At 41.6% G+C, this 20,709-nt stretch overlaps 1 protein-coding gene across 1 annotated transcript in view; it reads left to right on the top strand.

Moving 5' to 3' along the window:
- Positions 1-753: 753 nt before the first annotated feature.
- LOC106603040 (GDNF family receptor alpha-4) overlaps positions 754-20,709 on the top strand; it is a 45,008-nt gene continuing 25,052 nt past the window's right edge. The window contains exon 1 of the mRNA XM_014196168.2: positions 754-1,308. Within this exon, the coding sequence (XP_014051643.1) occupies positions 1,200-1,308 (109 nt within the window). The 5' untranslated portion in view covers positions 754-1,199. The remainder of the gene's footprint in view (positions 1,309-20,709) is intronic.

Genomic DNA, 20,709 nt, shown 5'->3' with positions numbered 1-20,709 from the left:
AATGGACGATGGACATCCACAAATGAATAAATACCATATGAAACGAAACATATCATACTAATTGGAGATTCTCAGATTTACTGACAGAATAATACGAACTGCTCTGAGACCAGGTTGGACCACCCCCCAGCCATCCTCACATACTTTGTGCCCCGTCAGATTTTTGGGGTGCAGGATGGCCCTTCTGGTGGCAGTGGTGGGATAATGCTGCTGTTGCTCAGGCTGGAAGTATTTGAGGTGTATTAGAATCGAGTTCTTCAGTAAGTTTATGACTCTGTGTAGAGGTGATGTATGTGTGAGGTATAGGCCTACATTTAATGTGGTAATCATGTATTTTCCGCCAATTTGATTTTCAGACGCTGGTTTCTGACTTAGCATATTTTAAATATTTTCCCCAAACGTACTGTACAGAATATGCATGCACAACTGAGACCTACGTTCGGATGCAATAAAAAATGAAGTCACTCCATCTCATCATGCTGAAGCACATATGTAGCCTACTCTATCCTCTCAAAAATGGAGGTACATCAAATAAAATTGGATTGGTCGCATATACATATTTAGCAGATGTTATTGCGGGTGTAGATATGTGTACATCCGTTTTCCTCTAGTGTAATTACAGTTGTAAAGAAAATATGTAGCGTTATTTTAAGTAAACACACACACACACACACACAGAGGCGCGCAGCGTCACTGGAGTATGGTTATTTTATTCACCCACTTTTTCTGTATGTGTACTAGGCTACTCGGGGGCCAATCACAACACAGCTCTGTGTTTGAGCTGCACCATGCAGTCTGACTATTCTGTTTTCAAGTCTTGCAAGCGCAATTGAGGACCGACGACGCAAGGCGACATAAGTGCAATTGAGAATTATTCTAAACAAATTCAGCCTGTGTGTCGCTTAAGCTTTTTGGAAACTTTGGAGGGACATTGTTCTGAAAAGACCGGGGAACGCTTGCAGTGTGTGATGCACGGTATTTGGGGTAACCTATTCTTGACCACTCGTCTAATTATAATATAAATGTAATTTATTTTACTGCAAGTCCTCTCTTTGTAAAAAAAACGCGACAACTGCACACGTTGCATCCCTGCGAGTCCAGGTTTGGGAATTGTCACACATTTGCGAGAATCGGCTTGGCTTATTCACTCAGTCGATCCTGGGACATACGCGTTGTGGCTGGATGTTGCATGCGGGTCAATGAGCGCGAGGACAAAGTGCCTCCGAAGTCCCCAACTCCCCGACCTCTCTTACCTGATGCCGTGCATGATGATTGTCCTTGGAATACTTCTGAATGTCCTCAGTCATGGTAAGCGAAATTCGTCAGTCACTATAATAATTGTTTATTTATCATGTAGTCAATTCTAAAGTGATGAAATATTACCCGGCGCATTTTGAACTAAATGTTCCACCTTGTTTAGAAAATCCAGTCTCTCCGAACTGTAATGCTGTAAAAGCCGTTATCAATATTTTCTAGTTGTCTGTCACTTTCCAAATTAGGGTTCAACCGATGGACAGTCGGTCTGGGGAGTTATTTTTTTCCAAGGCATCTCCAGGGATCATAATAGCTTGCTTCTATTTCTAAATATAGCAGGTCATTGGTTCAGAAAGCACTCACTGGATGAGACAAAAAGTTAAACCTGCTACAATGGTTTTAGTTGACTTTTATAACAATTCAATGACAAATAGAATATTGACAATCCTTTAAAATTAGACAATATTAATAATTTACAGTAGGTTAGGCCTATTATTAGTTTAAAGTGACATCAAAACTCTCACTTCAGCTCAATTCTCTATTTTAGGCAGGCAACTCCCATTTAAAAAAAATGTTTTTAGTCAAAATACTCATTAGGATCAATATGGATAGTGTTTTATGTGTTTTCATGAAAATTGCAATTCACCCAAAATTAAGAATTGCATGCAGTGTTGAATGTAGATTTGGATTCATGGTGCCTATCCAAAATGAATGCTCTACTGTGGTCATTTTCATTTAGCATATTCATTTATCATAGGAAACTAATGTATGTGTCCTCTCTTGCTATAGCTGACAAAATGAGCAATACATTTAATTGCTGGTTCTATAAAATGTGTTGTAATCTTTCATACCAAGATTTTGTGACTAAAATTGAAGCACTGAAATCAACTCCCAAAAGGCATGCAAGAACATGAGACAGTATGATCTATGGTTATCGATACAGTTAAGGCCATAGCTCGATGACATAATTTTGAAGGTCTTGTCCTGGTCTTATACTTACACGACTAGAGTGGAAAAAGTGTTCTTCCTGGTCCTTTTACAGCTTCACTCTGCTTTTATGACTTGTTTCCTGACCATTCTTTTTTTACTGATACAGATAAAGCTCATCATGCTCTTACCCTAGTTAATTGTGATGTCATTGGAAAAACCACTGACCGCTCGTCCAAGACAAATTATCACAAAGGTGTGAACCAGAAGGATGCTATCAAATTTAATGCATTCTGCCATGAGAGGCATGCTGTTGGAGCCTGTTGGTGTCAGACTTTATTCACCGGTACCGCTTGCCATGCGGAAGCAGAGAGCACAGTCTATGGCTTGGGTGGTTGGAGTCTAACAATTTTCCGGGCCTTCCTGTCACACCAGCTGATATAGAGATCTTGGATGGTAGGGAGCTCGGCCCCAGTGATGTACTGGGCTGTCCGCACCACGCTCTGTATCCCCATGTGATCAAAGAGCGGTGCTATTGCCATAAGCAGTGATGCAGCCAGTCAAGATGATCTCAATGGTGCTGCTGAAGAACTTTGAGGATTTGAGGGCCCATGCCAAACCTTTTCAACCTCCTGAGGGGGAAGAGGTGCTGTTGCATCTTCTACACGACTGAGTGCGTGTGTGGACCATTTTAAGTTCTTATTGATTTGAAGCTGTCGACCCGCTCCACTGCAGCCCCGTCGATGTGGAGGGGGGCGTGCTTGCCCCCCCCCCCCCGTTTCCTGTAGTCCACGATCAGCTCCTTGGTTTTACTGACGTTGAGGGAGAGGTTGCTGTTCTGGCCCCACATTGCCAGGTCACTGACCTCCTCCCTTTAAGCTGTCTCATTGTTGCCAGTGATCAGGATCACTACCGTCGTGATGTCAGCAAACTTGATGGTGTTTGAGTCGTGGGTGAAAAGGGAGTACAGGAGGGGACTAAGCACACACCCCTGTGAGGCCCCCGTGTTCAGGGTCAGCGTGGTGGAGGTGATGTTGCCTACCTTCACCACCTGGAGATGGCCCTTCAGGAAGTCCAGGATCCATTTGCAGAGGGAGGTGTTCAGAGGGGACTGCTGAGCTGTAGTCAATGAACAGCATTCTAACATAGGTATTCCTTTTATCTGGAACGGTGAGGGCTGTGTGGAGTGCAAATGAGATTGCGTCTATGGATCTGTAGGGATGGTATGCAAATTGGAGTGGGTCTATGGTGTCTGGGATGATGGAGTTGATGTGTGCTATAACCAGCCTCTCAAAGACCTTCATGATTACAGATGTGAGTGCTACAGGGGGGTAGCCATTGTTGCATGAAGCCTTAGAGTTCTTGGGAACAGGAATGATGGTGGTCATCTTAGAACAGTTGGGGATTACAGACTAATACAAGGAGAGGTTGAAGATGACTGAATATACCTTCCAGCTGTTCTGTGTATGCTCTGAGAAAATGCCCTGGAATACCAAATCGGGCCATGCGGTATTTATTTTATTAAAGACTTTACTCACATCGGCGCCGGAGAGCGAGATCACCCAATCTTCTGGGTCAGTGGCGGCCCTCACACCTAGCATGATGTTGTTATTGTCAAAGCGTGCATAAAATGCATTGCATTTATCTGGTACAGAGGCATTGTTGGGCAGATTACGGATTACAAAGGAAGACCCAGCCGTGATGGACTGTAGCCCCTGTCACATTCGGCGGGTGTCGGAGCGTGTAATATGATTCCACCTTATTCCTATATTGTCCTTTTGCTCGTTTGATGACTCTACAGAGGTCATAACATGACTTCTTGTTCCTGTCCTTAGCCGTAGCCTCAGGGTTGTCTGCGATAGCCCTGTGTGCGTTAGACCTATCCTTTAGTTTAGCGCCAACCTCAGTGTTAATCCAGGGCTTTTGATTGGGGAAGCAGCAGCAAACCCTAACTGTGGGGACAAAATCACAGATGCATTTCCTAATGAAGCTGGGTGGTTAGCTTGTCAATGTGTTCGGCAGAGTCCCCCCTGATTGAAACATATTCCAATCAGCGCTAGCAAATCAGTCTTGTAGCATAGTCTCTGATTCTGGTGACCATTTCTCAATGGAGCGAGTCACGGGTAATTCCTATTTGAGCTTCTGCTTGTAAACAGGAAGCAGGAGTAAGTAGTCATGATCTGATTTGCTGAATGACGGACGAGGGAGGGCCATGTATGCTTGCTTGTGGGTAGAATAACTGTGGTCTAGGACTTTATCTCCCCTAGTGTCGAGGGAGACGTGTTGATGGAAGTTGGGCATCACGTGTCTTAATGACTCTTCTTGCCGGCAACCAGAAAAGCAGCTTCTGTATGTAAGTTTTCTTGCTTGGTTATAGCCTTGTACAATTTAAGTGCCAGCGTGTTATTTTTCTTGTCCTGAGGTGGAATGTATACAACCGTCACAATAACAGCTGAAAACTCCGTCGGAAGGTAAAAGGGTCGACATTTGACCATCAGGTATTCCAAGATGGGTGAACAATTGGTTGCACTTCCACCGCGCTCGAGTCAGCACACCAGTTGTTGTTGTTGAAGAGCTAAACCCCTCCCCCCTCGATTTCCGACTCCACTGCCTTGTCGGCACAGTGAATGTAGAATCCATCGAGTTGGAGAGCCAAAGGGGGTATCTTGTCCGAGAGCCATGTTTCAGAAAAGCAGAGAATATTGCAGTTACGAGAGTCCCATTGGTAGCAAATCTGCGATCGGCGGTCATCCATCTTATTATCAAGTCACTGTGCATTGGCCAGTAGAATGGAGGGAAGAGGTGACCGGTTCTCCCTTCGCCTTAATCTCACCAGGATCCCCCCTCTCTTTCCTCTGTAACGTCGGCATTTCCTCTTGGGTAGCCTGAAAATTGGGTCGGAATAACAAAGTCGAACTTCAAGTCGAAATTGAAGCTGGAATTGAGGTAAGTAACTGGCGTCACAAAATACCGAAGTTGGATCAGAGCTTGTAAAACGGCGGCCATCCAGTATGGCGCCATCTTTATCAACACACCAACCACAAATAAAGCAGAAGTTGAAAATATTGTTCAGGCTTTTGCCAAACTGATCGTTTTGATTGTGGCTATTAATATAGTCCTGTGAAGAATGTATTATAATGACCCAATCGATCATCATAAATCCCTCAGGGGTGCGTGCTCAGTCCCCTCCTGTACTCCCTGTTCGCTCATGATTGCATGGCCAGGCATGACTCCAACACCATCATTAAGTTTGCCGATGACACAACAGTAGTAGGCCTGATCACCGACAACGATGAGATCACCGACAATGATGAGGTCAGAGATCTGACCGTGTGGTGCAAGGACAACAACCTCTCCCTCAACGTGATCAAGACAAAGGAGATGATTGTGGACTACAGGAAAAGGAGGACCGAGCATGCCCCCCATTCTCCTCGACAGGGTTGTAGTGGAGCAGGTTAAGAGCTTCAAGTTCCTTGGCGTCCACATCACCAACAAACTAACATGGTCCAAGCACACCAAGACAGTTGTGAAGAGGGCACAACAAAACCTATTCCCCCTCATGAGACTGAACAGATTTGGCATGGGTCCTCAGATCCTCAAAAGGTTTTACAGCTGCACTGTCGAGAGCATCCTGTCGGGTTGCATCACTAACTGGTATGGCAACTCCTCGGCCTCCGACCGCAAGGCACTACAGAGGGTAGTGCGAATGGCCCAGTACATCACTGGGGCCAAGCTTCCTGCCACCCAGGACCTCTATACCAGGCGGTGTCAGAGGAAGGCCCCAAAAAATTGTCAAAGACTCCAGCCACCCTAGTCATAGACTTTTCTCTCTGCTACTGCGCGGCAAGCGGTACAGGAGCACCAAGCCTAGGTCCAAGAGGCTTCTAAACAGATTCTACCCCCAAGCCATAAGACTCCTGAACATCTAATCAAATGGCTACCCAGACTATTTGTATTGCCCCCCTACACTGCTGCTACTCTCTGTTATTATCTATGCATAGTCACTTTAATAAGACTCTATCTACAGGTACATATTACCTCGACACCGGTGCCCCCGCACTTTGACTTTGTACCGGTACCCCCGTATATAGCCCTGCTATTGTTATTTATTGCTGCTGTTTAATTATTTGTTATTCTTATTTCTTACTTTTTTTGAAGTATTTTCTTAAAACTGCATTGTTGGTTAAGGGCTTGTAACACTGTAAGGTCTACACCTGTTGTATTCGGCACATGTGACAAACACAATTTTATTTTTTTTGATATTCCTCAACATTCACATATTTAAATCAGTGTATTTAAATTGCTGTGTTTGTTCAGGACGTTGCTCTTTGAATGATTGTCTTGAACGATGAACAATGTAGTTGTCATTGTTTATTGAGCTGTTCATCAGTCACCATCCTACTTCTGACATCAATATAATAAAGTTAGAGGTATGCTTGAATCAAACTTCGAATCCCTCCAAACAAAATGAGAGTCACCAGACCAAACAAAAAAGGAATAACTGTGTGCCTCTGCCCAGCAACTCATAAAGTGGCAAGAAGGTGTCCACATAGCAAGGACTACAATGAGTAGACAGAACCTTAGGTCACTTTGAAGACTTTGAAGGACTCAGTGTAATGACACTGGAGCACTCGATCGTCTTCACAATTGTTTTAATGGATCAGAGATTGACAGACAGCCATTTTGCTCCTGAGGCTGACCATTATTCAGAATGGTCCAGACCCGTCATCTGCAATGGAGAGTTAATCCTGGCAGTTTCCCTGTGATGCTCTATCCCTGTCTGGTACCTACAAATTATATGGCAAGGGACATACATAATCTAGTAGTACTATCAGTAATCGGCCACACCTCTCTACCACCTCAGACAGTACACGGTCAGAATAACGCCACAACAACATACTGTAAGTGTGCCTTGTCAATGTACCTACAAGTCAAACCTGTTACAGAATAAATCAGGAACACACACACTGTTGCTGCTTATGCTAGTCCATTGTATCCAATGACGACATCCTTTGTTTTCATTTTTTTGTTAAACAGTAATCTATGAGCTCCTTTTGTAACTGTAAAATCGAATCCATAAAGCCCTTTGTCTATCGCAGACAGGGCATGTCAAATCTTGGTTGTGGGGCACACATACACACCGATACGATTACTTCACTGCTACCAGGAGCCATGTACAATATGCTCTTATCTCTGGAGATTGATACAAGAAATGTCACCTTTTAAAAAGTGTCATCAACAACTTCTGGGAGACCACTAAGTCACAAACTGGGTCGCAGCTAGCAGTAATGTTGACATGATGTAAACGCAGGTGTTTGAAAGTGACTTACCAGTGGAGAGGCAAAGACATACAGTACAGTCAGGGAGTCAGTCGGTAGAGGGAACGTTTGCATGTGTGTGTTTTGTTGATAACCTCGATTTGGAACACACTGTCAGTCTCCAGGAGCAGATGGCACAGAGCTCTATCCATGGTTGGGAGGGTAGCCCAGAGTGGGTGTGTCTGTCTGTGTGCCATTGTGTGTAAGCCTTGTGTGTGTCTTGCATTTGTATGTCTGTCAGGTGTTTTCTTAGATATATTTTGCCCTCTTTGCATGTATATCAATTGTGCACATCACAGCTTTGGCCTAGGTGAGCGTGTGTGTGTTCTTGTGACTTTGTACCAGTATTTGGCTGTGTTCATCAAATTTGTTCCCCACAAGATGCACCCCTTGTCCCCTGCACTATCAAGGGTATGTCTTAACCAGTCTTATTAAACACTTACAAGAGCACAATACAAACTTCCACACATCCCAGTAGATTTATTTTCATGTTTCCTTCCATCTGACTAATCAATGCATATGTCCTTCTCTTTTTAAGACTGTTCTAAAGAACACAAAGAAAAGGAGAGATTATTTCTGCCATCATCCTGTTACCCTTCCTCTTATCCCCGTATCTTCATCCTTCCATCTTTGTTTGTCAGTATGAATAAGTGAATGAGGTCATCCCTTGCCGTCTTGACTTTTGCCTGTAAAAGGGAATTGATGATCAGTGATTTCAAGATTCATTCATATTTCATCATACTCATAGATTCAGGTCAAAATAACAAAACAAATGATCTACCTTTGTGTATATGGCAACTTCAGATTTAATTACTTGACTTGGATATTCTATTTGAAACAAAATAACTCATACCCTAGATATTTGGGGCTTGCTACAGATGTAGGATCTTAATTTGAGGCAGTTTGCTACAGCAGGAAAATAATCCTGCAGCAACAGGAAATATGAATTATTATGTGGATTATAATTCATGGACAGTTTGTTAGGGGTTGATACATTTTTTGTAAGGGATAATCAAGCCTGAAATTTCAAAGTGGAAATTAAAACCTCAAGTTTCAGTTTCAAGTGTTATTAGTCGTATGTACAGGATACACATGGAATATATAAGTATTCACACCCCTGAGTCAACACTTTGTAGAACACCTTTGGTGGCGATTACAGCTTTGAGTCATCTTGGGTATGTCTGTATAAGCCTTGTACATCTATATTTGGGGATTTTCTCCAATTCTTCCCTGCAAGAATTACTCAAACTCTGTAAAGTTAGATGGGAACAGAAGTCTTCAAGTCTTTCCACCATGCTTCACAGTAGGGATGGTGTTAGACGGGTGATGAGCTGTGCTTGGTTCTCTCTAGACATAGCGCTTTGCGTTCAGGCCAAAGAGTTACATTGTCTCAGACTAGAGGTCGATCGATTATGATTTTTCAACACCGATACTGATTGGAAGACCAAAAAAAGCTGATACTTAAATTGGCCGATTTATATATTTGTAATAATGAGAATTACAACAATACTGAATGAACACTTATTTTAACTTAATATAATACATAAATAAAAATCAATTTAGTCTCATAAATAATGAAACATGTTAAATTTGGTTTAAATAATGCAAAAACACAGTGTTGGAGAAGAAAGTAAAAGTGCCATGTAAAAAAGCTAACGTTTAAGTTCCTTGCTCAGAACATAAGAAAGCTGGTGGTTCCTTTTAACGTGACTCTTCAATATTCCCAGTTAAGAAGTTTTAGGTTGTAGTTATTATAGGAATATTTCTCTCTATACCATTTGTATTTCATATGCCTTTGACTATTGGATGTTCTTATAGGCACTATAATATTGCCAGCCTAATCTCGGGAGTTGATAGGCTTGAAGTCATAAACAGCGCTGTGCTTCAAGCATTGCGAAGAGCTGCTGGCAAACGCAGGAAAGTGCTGTTTGAATGAATGCTTTCGAGCCTGCTGCGGCCTTCCACCGCTCAGTCAGACTGCTCTATCAAATCATAGACTTAATTATAATATAGTACACACACAGAAATACGAGCCTTAAATCATTAATATGGTCAAATCCGGAAACTATCATTTCGAAACAAAATGTTTATTCTTTCAGTGAAATACGGAACCGTTCCGTATTTTATCGAATGGGTGGTATCCATGACTAAATATTGCTGTTACATTGCACAACCTTCAATGTTATGTCATAATTCTGTAAAATTCTGGCAAATTAATTATGGTCTTTGTTAGGAAGAAATGGTCTTCACACAGTTCGCAACGAGCCAGGCGGCCCAAACTGCTGCACATACCCTGACTCTGCTTGCACAGAACGCAAGATGTGACACAATTTCCCTAGTTAATATGACCTGCCAACATGAATTTATTTTATCTAAATATGCACGTTTAAAAAAATACACTTGTGTATTGATTTTAAGAAAGGCCTTGATGTTTAGGTACATTGGTGCAACGACAGTGCTTTTTTCGCGAATGCAATTGTTAAATCATCACCCGTTTCGCGAAGTAGACTGTGAGTCGATGATAAATTAACAGGCATGCTTGGTCCCATGGTGTTTATTCTTGCGTACCATTGTTTGTACAGATGAAGGTGGTACCTTCAGGCTTTTGGAAATTGCTCCCAAGGATGAACAAGACTTGTGGAGGTCTACACATTTTTTTCTGAGATCTTGGCTGATTTCTTTTGATTTTCCAATGTCGTCAAGCAAAGAGGCGTTACGTGATAGCTGGGTTATAGTCTCGTCAATTTCCACTGAAAAATAGGTGTTTGATGAATCCTCTATTTTTGTTGATGAATTAACAGTGCCAGGGTGGCATGCCAATGCCAGTTCACTTCCCTCCTCTCTATAGGCTTACTCGTCATTGTTGGTTATCAGGCCTACAACCATGGTGTTGTCAGCAAACTTGATGATGGAGTTGTGGGTGAACAAAGCCATGCAGTTGTGGGTGAACAGGGAGTGAGGACACACCCCTGGGGGGCCCCTGTGTTACGATTCAGTGTGGAGTGGGGGTTGTTGCAAATCCTCACAGCCTGTGGTCTTCCCGTCAGGAAGTCCAGGATCCAGTTGCAGAGGGTGGTGTCCAGACACAGGGCTCTGAGCTTGGAGGGAACAATAGTGTTGAATGCTGAAGTGTAGTCAATGTCATTCTCACATACTGTAGGTGTCCCGCTTGTCCAGATGTGTTAGAACCGTATGAATAGCGATGGAAATGGCATCTTCCGTGGATCTGTTGGAGTGGTAGGCAAATTGGAGTGGGTCTAATGTGCCTCGAAGCACTTCATGATGACCGGGGGGAATGCAACAGGGCGATAGTCATTTGGGCATGCCACCTTGGTTTTCTTGGGCACTGGGACGATGGTGGTCTCCTTGAAGCAAGTGGGGACTACAGCCTGGGACAGGGACAGGTAGAAGATGTCCGAGAAGACGCTTGACAGCTGGTCAGCACGCGTCCAGGGATTCCATCTGGGCTGGCAGCTTTGAGTATTAACTATTTTTAGAGTTTCTCGCGTTAGCCTCTGAGAGTGAAAACACCTGGTCATCCGGAGCAGCGTGAGCCTTCCTGGATGGCTTGGTATTATCTGCCTCAAAGAGAGCATAGAATGTGCTTCAGTGGGCACAACACTGCTGGATTTGCCTTTGTAGTCCATGATAGTCTGTAGTCCTTGCCACATGTGTCCCATCAGAAGTCTGAGTTGTTGAAGAAGTTTGAGTTTGTATTATCATTTTGCGTCCCCAATGGATTTGCAGAGCTGGTACTGCTTGCCTTGTACGCGTCACCGAGGTTCTTTCTGCTGACTTTGAATGCTGTACTATGGGCTCACAGCAATGATTTCTCCATTCATCCAGGGTTTTTGGTTTTGCTTGGTCCGGATTGTTATTGTGGGTACAACATAATCAATGCATTTTCTAATGAAGCCAGTGATTGACTATGTATATTCCTCAATGTTGATCAATGAGTCCTGGGTGGATTAATCTTTAAATTCCAGTCAGTATTCTCATAACAGTCCTGCAGATTTGAGTCTGCCTCTGTCCAGCGCCTCACTATTCTCTGTGTTGGTGGCTCCCTGTTGAGTTGCTGCTTGTAAGCAGGGAGTAGGAACCGAGAGGCGTGATCCGATTGGCCGAAGTGGGAACGGGGAACAGCTTTCTACGCGTCCGTGATCAAATCAAATGTTATTTGTTACATGCTTCGTAAAACAACAGGTGTAGACTAACAGTGAAATGCTTACTTACGGGTCCTTTTTCAACAATGCAGAGTTAAAGATAACAAAAAAATTAAATAGTGACAGGAGGAATAAATACACAGTGAATAAAGAATAACAATGACAAGTAAAAATAACATGGCTATATAGGAAGGTTAACAGTCCCAGGGTCTTGAGCTTGGTGATGAGCTTGGAGGAGACTATGCTGTTAAATGTTGAGTTGTAGTCAATAAACAGCATTCTTAAATAGGTATTCATTTTGTCCAGGTGGGTGAGGGCAGTGTGGGGTACAATATAGATTTGTACTCCACACTGTGGACCTGTTGTGGCGGTATGCGAATTGGAGTGGGTCCAGGGTGTCTGGGATGATGGTGTTGATGTGAGCCATGACCAGTGGTTCAAAGCATTTCATGGCTATAGTTGTGAGTGCTATGAGGCAATAGTCATTTAGGCAGGTTACCTTGGCATTCTTGGGCACGGGGACTCCCGTAGTCTGCTTGAAACAAGTTGGTTTTACAGACCAGGTGAAGGATAGGTTGAAAATGTCAGTGAAGACACTTGCCAGTTATCTCTAAGATATGCGTCCTGGTATTCCATCTTGCCCCATGGCCTTGTGAATGTTAACCTGTTTAAAGGTCTGATTCACATCGGCTATGGTGAGCAAGATCACAGTCTTTCTGGATCAGCTGGTGCTCTCAAGCATGGTTCAGGGTTGCTTGCCTCGACGCGAGCATAGAAGGCATTTTGTTAATCTTGCAGGCTTGGCATCCCAGGGCTGTTTCCCTTTGTAAGCTGTGATAGTTTGCAAGACCTGACATATCCATTGAGCGTCAAAGCCGATGTAGCAGGATTCAATCTTAGTCCTGTATTCATGCTTTGCCTGTTTGAGGGCACGTCGGAAGTCGCTCCTTGAAAGCGGCAGCTCTAGCCTTTAGCTCAGTGCGGATGTTGCCTGTAATCAATGGCTTCTGGTTGGGGTATGTACGTACAGTCACTTTGGGGACAATGTCATTGATGCACTTATTAATGAAGCCGGTGACTGATGTGGTAAACTCCTCAATGTTATCGGATGAATCCCGGAACACATTCCAGTCTGTGTTAGTGAAACAGTCCAGTAGCTTAGCATCCGCTTCATCTGACCACTTCTGTATTGAGCGTGTCACTGGTACTTCTTGTTTGAGTTTTTGCTTGTAAGCAGGAAACGGGAGGATAGAGTTATGGTCTGATTTGCCAAATGGAGGGCCTTGTATGTGTTTCTGTGTGTGGAGTAAAGGTGATCTAGAGTTTTGTCAACTGTAGTTGCACAGTTGACATGCTGGTAAAAATGTGGTAAAAATTAGGTAAAACAGATTTCAGTTCCTTTCATTAAAATCACAGGCCACGAAAAACGCAGCCTCTGAATGTGCATTTTCTTGTTTGCTTATGGTCCTGTACAGCTCGTAGAGTGCGGTCTTAGTGCCAGCATCAGTTTGTGGTGGTAAATAGACAGACAGTTATGAAAAATATAGATAAACTCTTGGTAAATAGTATGGTCAGCAGCTTATCATGAGGTATTCTTACTCAGGCAAGCAAAAACTTGAGACTTCCTTTATATTAGAGATTGCGTACCAGCTGTTTTTAACAGAGACACACCCCTCCTCCCTTCGTCTTACCCAAGTCTGCCATCTGGTCTTGACGATGCATAGAAAAACCAACGAGATGTATATTCATGTCCTCATTTAGCCAACACTCTGAGAAACATAGGATATTACAGTTTTTCAGGTCCCGTTGATAGGATAGTCTCGAACGGAGATCATCCAGTTCGTACTCCAGCGACTGCATGTTCGCCAACAGAACAGAGGGCAATGGCGGTCTATTTGTTCACCGACGTAGTCTCATCAGGATGCTGCCTTGCCTGCCTCTTTTTTTCGCCGCCGCTTCCTCTTTTGAGTCCCGGGGATCTGGTCTGGAGTAAACAGAACATCCAGATCTGCAGACTCATTGACACATTTTCATCCAAATTGAGGTTAGTGATAGCTGTTCTGATATCCAGACGCTTTTTTCGGTCATAGGAAATGATGGCGGAGACATTATGTACAACAAAACTTACGATCAGCGTAAAACCCCCTCACAAAATAACAGAATTGGTCAGGTCAGGTAAGACGGTAAGGTAAGATCTACTGCAGTGCCATCTCGTTATGTTTGTATACACATGGTCCAGTACGTTGTTTCCCCTCGTGTGGCACATGTTGGCTGGGCGGTATAACGTATATTACTATATACACCGGTATTGATGCACGGACCGGTTTGGGCTTTTACTTTACCTTCTATAACGGTATTTCAATATTTGGTTTGTTAAATGTGATATGCCTATGTAATGTCAGTTTATAGTTTAATCCGTTTGCTAGTTGATTCATCTTTCTCTGTCTCCTCCTACTGCATGTCGATTCACACACCACGCCCTGCCCGCATGTCACTGAAGGAGAGAGCAGTTGCTCGACCCTGGAGACAATTTATTGACATTCACTCTGCATGGTCAGATAGATGCAACTAGATGTTGGTGACATACTGCTTTCCACAAGCGTTCTATAATTACGCTATTAGTTTGTGTATCTTACTGTCTGCAAACTACTGTCTGTTAGTTTGTCTTTTCTTAGCAAGATGTGGCTAAATTAAGTCTTGTTAACCGCTAATGCTAATTGCTAGTTAGCAGGCTAGCTAGCTTGCTATATTTACTAAGAGTAAGATCAAATATAGCTATCTAATACAGCCTGGTACCAGTGCCCGTGTAGGCCTAGATAACCATGTTGTTTGTGCAACGGTATCTTCTAAATCAAGAGGAATAGGCGAATCATGAATATGTTAGCTAGCTACATGAGGTAAGAAAACATGTAATGTAACATCTAATTAGGGTCACCTGAAAACACTGACCAACCCTGTCAATAATTCCTCCCTGGCTTATTAATTGTCATGTCAAACAACAATGCACTATATTCCAACTATAGAATTACAATAATCATTCTATTTCCATGAGTCCAACAGTTTACCATTTAACTAGGCCTAGATGTTTTGCCCATATCATGCAGCCCTGCAAGACACATAATGTAAATGATAAAAGTGCAGGAAATGCAGAAATTGCAGATTTTTTATATTTTTTTAAGTTAGATTTAACAGTATAAAACAATCAGAATAGAGAAAGCCCCATTGAAATCATGTATAATGTATGTGTTGCCACCCTAGGGTCATGAACTACTCAAAGCATATTTAGAACTTTTACTATTCAAAAACATAAAATACCGCCATAGCGTCAAAAACTTGAAATATATTGTGTATGATATTTTGGTCATATCACCCAGCCCTACATGTTGGTGATATTTTGCAATAATTTGTTTTAAACTTGCTTGGTTAAAATCTCCCGCGACAATAATGTCTGCTTCTGGGTGAGAGGATTCTTGCTGGCTAATGTTCTTGTACAGTTCGCTGATTGCCGTCTTGATATTTTCCAGTGGCAGTATGTACACAGCTGTAATAATAACACGTGAATTCCCTCCGCTTATAGTGGGTCTGCATTTTAGCTATTTTTGTTTATTTTTGACCATTTTAATTGAAAACAATCATAGTAGGGTACTTAATTGTGATTTGATATTTAGATAAAAACGGCTGCATTGGACATTTAAACTTAAAATACACTACAAGTAAAACATGCAGGAAAGTTATCCTGCAACAGGGTGATCAAATTAAGATCCTACACCTGTATAAGAGGAGGGAGAGGAGACTGGGGGCAATTGTAAATGGTTTTGTCTTTTACTCTGTTGCTCAAGGACCACTTCAGCTAAGCCAGCAATTTTTTTTATATAAGAAACTTACATCTGTCTCCTAATCGTTTATAGGTCTGTAAATAAGACAGTCGGATCTAATGTTGCACGGTATACCGAAACTTCGGTACCAGAACATGAAAAAAACGGTTCAGTACTAAAATTTCTGTTACTTTCTATACTTCTGTCAAAAGTGTCTCATGGATCACGTCTGTCTATTAGCGCAGCCGATGACCCAGTTATAGTGCACCGTGCCTGCTCCATTTAGCCTGCACTGGGTGTCTGGGCTGCATCATGAGCTAATCCCCACATGAGCTAATCCCCGCTGCACAGAAGTTAACACACTTGAATAATGCAACACGGCATGTAGAAACTGTTAATTGCTGTTTGAAAAACACTTTACAATGCAAGATGATACCAGTAGCTTCCAGCTTTGTAGGCTAACTTTCCTTGGTAGTTCACAGCTGAAGCGAACATAAATTCACTACCCAGGTAGACCACACCGGCGGTCACGAGTCATGATGGCAGTCAAATTCCATGTGACCGTTTAGTCACGGTCCAAGCTCTGATGCTCCTTATGGTTATTAGTAGCCTACCAAATGTGATAACTGCCTGATACTCAGCACTATATTGCCCCTCTAATCACTGACATCAATGCAAATGTAATCAAAAATCTAATCAAACATGAGCTTATGTTGCGCAACATTTCTATAGGCTATACAATTGCGTGAGAAAACAGAGTGATGGCCTCTATTAAAAAGAGGAGGATCCCATCAGTTTTCTTTAGGTTAGACCTAGTATATTTATTTCCCAACTTTCCTAATATTAAGCACATTGGTTCGCTTTACAACAAGTGTATAGCTTACCTGGCTGGCATGAAAATGAACCACGGGATAGAGTCTTCCATTCGCTATGTAAGTGCATAGATGACATGTATTTTTTCCCCCTGCCCGTTTCGAGACAGGTGCATGGTTATGGTCCGTTCTAAATCAAGACAAATTTCACATATTGTAATGAATACTCAGGGAGAAAAAGGTGTAGATTCACACGCAGAGCACGGCAGATGCTTATTAAGGCAGGAATTGTGGTCACAGGCAGGCAATGGTCAACCACAGGTAGGTAGTCAAAAACAAACAATACCTCACAACCATACAAACAGAAAGAACTGAACTAAATTGGGAGCTGATGAGACCAGGTGAGAAACGAACACAGGTGAAATCAATGAACAAAAATGAAAGACAGGGCTACGTTCCAGAAGACAAAGAAACAGGGCTACGTTCAAGAACACAAAGAAAAGGAACACAAGGTTGACTAAGAAAAGAAAAGCAGAACCGTACACATATATTGTCCAGTATATGTGAAGACAGGATTAAATCAAGAATAGTCTGATGGGTGACAATATTAGCCTATCACTTTTTTCAAATCATAGTCTCACACCTCATGTAGCCTAGCAATGAGGACTATATGTTTTGATAAGGTTTGTATCACAATTAAAGTAGCCAAATAATTTCTTAAACTTAAGCCGCTTTACAATGGCTGCAGAGCCTAACTGGCATACATATGCAGCGGGAGTTTCAAGTTTGGGGAAGATCATTTTCACCATAAAAATGCACCTTTATAATAAAAGCATAACATGCATAATCGCATTTGTGGTAAATTTTGAGAATGGTGTTTTCCTGCTAATGGAACATTTGCGCTTATAGTCTACTGCTGTGTGCGCATTGCTGCGTGTATAATGTGAAGAAATAGCCTAATAGTTTCTCAACATTTTAAGCTAAATGTTCTGATATGTTGTCAACCTCATTACTTAAAAACATTTTTTTGATGCTAGTGGTTGTATTCATTTGGGATCTATCACATCCCACAACTCTCCCAGGCTATGTTTGGAATATTTATTTCTTGCACAGAATAGAATAGGTCAACTTTTGTACTATGGGGGATAGTAGATTGACATAGGCTAGTGCTTTTGGTGTTCGTTAGGTCTACTCATCTTGTTGGCTGACAAAAAGTAAATGTGGACAGTTCTTCCTATATCTTCAACATGCTCCTCGGAGGTTGTAGCCTGTGAGAAAGACCCGATCATGTGAAAGAGAGCCATGTGAGTGAGAGGTTCTTCAGAGCGTGCAGCCGGGACAAGGGAATTATAATTATTATATTCAGCCCAAGAACACAAAGGCCACTGGCCGCAAAAGGCATGGATTTTTTAGGGGGCATTACGGCCACACAAAGGGGATGCCGCCGGGAAATTCAAGGCATTATCAAATGCTTGTCAAATTGTAAATGAGAGACTGATGAAGTGTGTACAGCCTGAGCAAAAAAACAAAGCAGAGCTCATGCCTTTCATGCAACTTTTTTCAAGTCATCTTTAGAGTCGCATCATGCAGCCTTAGAGTGTATTAAAAATCTAAACATATAGCCCAACGTTTGTATCACAACTAAAGTTACATAAATAACTCTAAATTAAGCATATAGGAGTACCTGTTTCTTTGTTAACCGCTCAACACATGTGCACACTCCCTAAACTTTTATTCAGCTATGTTCAATTGTATTCCTCATACTAGAAAATAATATAATATAAAATAATAATGCCACAGAATTCTAAGCAAATCTTGTCCGCTAAATAAACTAGTGTAGCCCACAGCCATATGGCATAGCCAGATCAGCCTAACATTTTTTTATTTTTTTATTTAATTAGGCAAGTCAGTTAAGAACAAATTCTTATTTACAATGACGGCCTACCCCGGCCAAACCCGGACAACACTGGGCCAATTGTGCGCAGCCCTATGGGACTCCCAATCACGGCTGGATGTGATACAGCCTGGATTCAAACCAGGGACTGTAGTGACGTCTCTTGCACTGAGATGCAGTGCCTTAGACCGCTACGCCACTCGGGAGCCCAACATAAGGACAACTCAGAGTATGCTATTCTGTTCTTCTGAAATAGACTACATTTTCTTCACATCATGTTTCTTTAGACCTGTCTGAAATTTATAATGGATTTATTGTGAAGGTGTAGGCTATATTACATGGATTTATTGAACTTTTTAAAATGTAGATGTTCCAAAGGTCTGCATCAGTGGCTTGTAGGCTATGTATGGAAGCCAGGAGATGCTAAATGTGTTTATGTTAATTAACGGTCGATTACCGTGAGACCAGCAGTTATTTGCTTGGCAATCACCGGCTGACAAAATTTAATGACTGCCACTGCCCTATATCCAGGTACTTTGTTTGTGATAATATGCAAACCATAATGGAAAATATGCTGATTTCAAAGCCACCAAAACTTTATTCATTCACTTAATCGGTCCCTCTCTCACGTCTCTCCCTAAGATTATCTATTGCCTCAGCGAACTGACTGTGTGTGTGAATAGGGCTCCGATGGGTCGCTCTTCTCTTGCCTCGTGAATGACGTCATTGCTGGTTAAAGAGACAGATGTATGCTAATGTTGTTGATCAGTACAGTAAAATAAGTCCCAAATAGAAGGGAAACAGATTGTTTGTCATCTGTCTGTAGCCCCATGAAATCAGCCAAAATAAGCTCAATAACTCAATGCATGCACACACTCCTATTGAATACTCATTCACCTATATTGTGAATAGGCCTAGACTACATCTTGATTCACCCAGTTTATCAATAGAGATTTACTATTGAAATACATGATTACCATTAGGTTGTTATGTAGTTAGATTGGTAAAAACAAAGTCAAATTGATTGTGTAATTGATTAATTAATGCATACAATGGCTGTCTCTGGAAAATGTTGAATTTAATGATATTGAACTTAAACGATTGATCAAAGCAGTAGCTGAGTTTATCTGTCTGGATCAAGTGTCATTCTGTTACTTTAGCGAATATGCTTTCTTTTTTGCGTGGTATCGTTTTGGTATTGGGATGGTATCGAGTATCGTGATACTAAACCTTGTCTCTGTATCTAAGTCAAAATTCTGGTATCGTGACAACACTAGTTGGATCACTATATTGATATTAATATGAAAAGTCCGGAGTCCGGACATTACATTTGCCCTTGTGCCAGGGGCAATTGAATTGTAACAGTAGCTGGGGTCAAATATAACACCTAAAGAATTAACCAAATTCCCGTTGCTCTTTCCTGCAGTCATTGACCAAAAGCGACCCTTTTTGGCCTCATGGGTGGAATGTTATTAATATTTTTCAGAATTTCATAATTATTAAAGATGACTTTTTTGTGGATGGCCATTCGGTTCCTCTCAAAACATCTGAATAGTATGATGATAACCAAACTATATTATATACTTATTATTAACTTATTTGGTACTCTACAGGTCCCCATTGTTATTTAAAGTTTGTTTTTGTATAATTTTTACAATCCTAAAGTTAAAATCACAGTGACAACAATAGTGAGATGACAATCATGTCAATGTTTAGCCAACATATAGCCTCCTGAGACCCATCAATTCATTTTTGTCCTCTAGTAGACATCAGTTCTTGGTCCGTATCGCTGCCATACAAGCCACTGTATTAAGTACTGTTGTCACTTTGAGAGGATATTCTTGTCTTTTCAATGATTCCACACGTGTGGGGGTGTGAACTTGACGACTTTATCTTCCTGGTTCTTATAAAATGGCTGCCGTTAAAATGTGTACATTTTATGGAAATTTGAAAATAAGTATGTGTAATTAGGAATGATCATTTCTGTGAGTTTGTTATTCTGATTTTTTTCTAGAAAGTGAATATCTCAGGAATAGTTAAGTGAGTTAAGACTGTGTAAGAAATGTTTCACATTAAATAAGAGCTAAATAAGAGCATATCACGAAATGTCCTCTGGAGTGGACACCCAGATGCCACAACTACTGTACCCATTGACTGTAATGTACATGTTTTCATATTTATGTTTTTTTCTTGGTAAAATGTTGTTTTTTCACCTTAAACACTTATGTTATGTAAAAAAAGAAGAAGAAGAAAAAGAATACCCTTTTTTTGCGGTAAAGTGCTGACAATTATGCTAGTTTGAATTTTTGGACATTAATACTCAGTACAGTATAAGAAAATTACAGCAAGTGGAAAAAACTACTTTCACCCCCAAAAACAAACATTTGCCCATAAAACGTGCAAAGAGTGAGATATGTGGCTTCGGGAGAGAACCTAAATGGACCTAAACTAAGAGATTTTTATCACTCTACCTTGTTTCTGCTTGAAGAAATTCAAGGTGTTACAATATCACCCTGTCTCGCCTAC

The sequence above is a fragment of the Salmo salar genome, chromosome ssa04 (genome assembly GCF_905237065.1).
Source record: "Salmo salar chromosome ssa04, Ssal_v3.1, whole genome shotgun sequence".
Taxonomy (NCBI): domain Eukaryota; kingdom Metazoa; phylum Chordata; class Actinopteri; order Salmoniformes; family Salmonidae; genus Salmo; species Salmo salar.
Note: the sequence above shows the minus strand (reverse complement) of the source record. Positions and strands in the feature narration are given on the sequence as shown.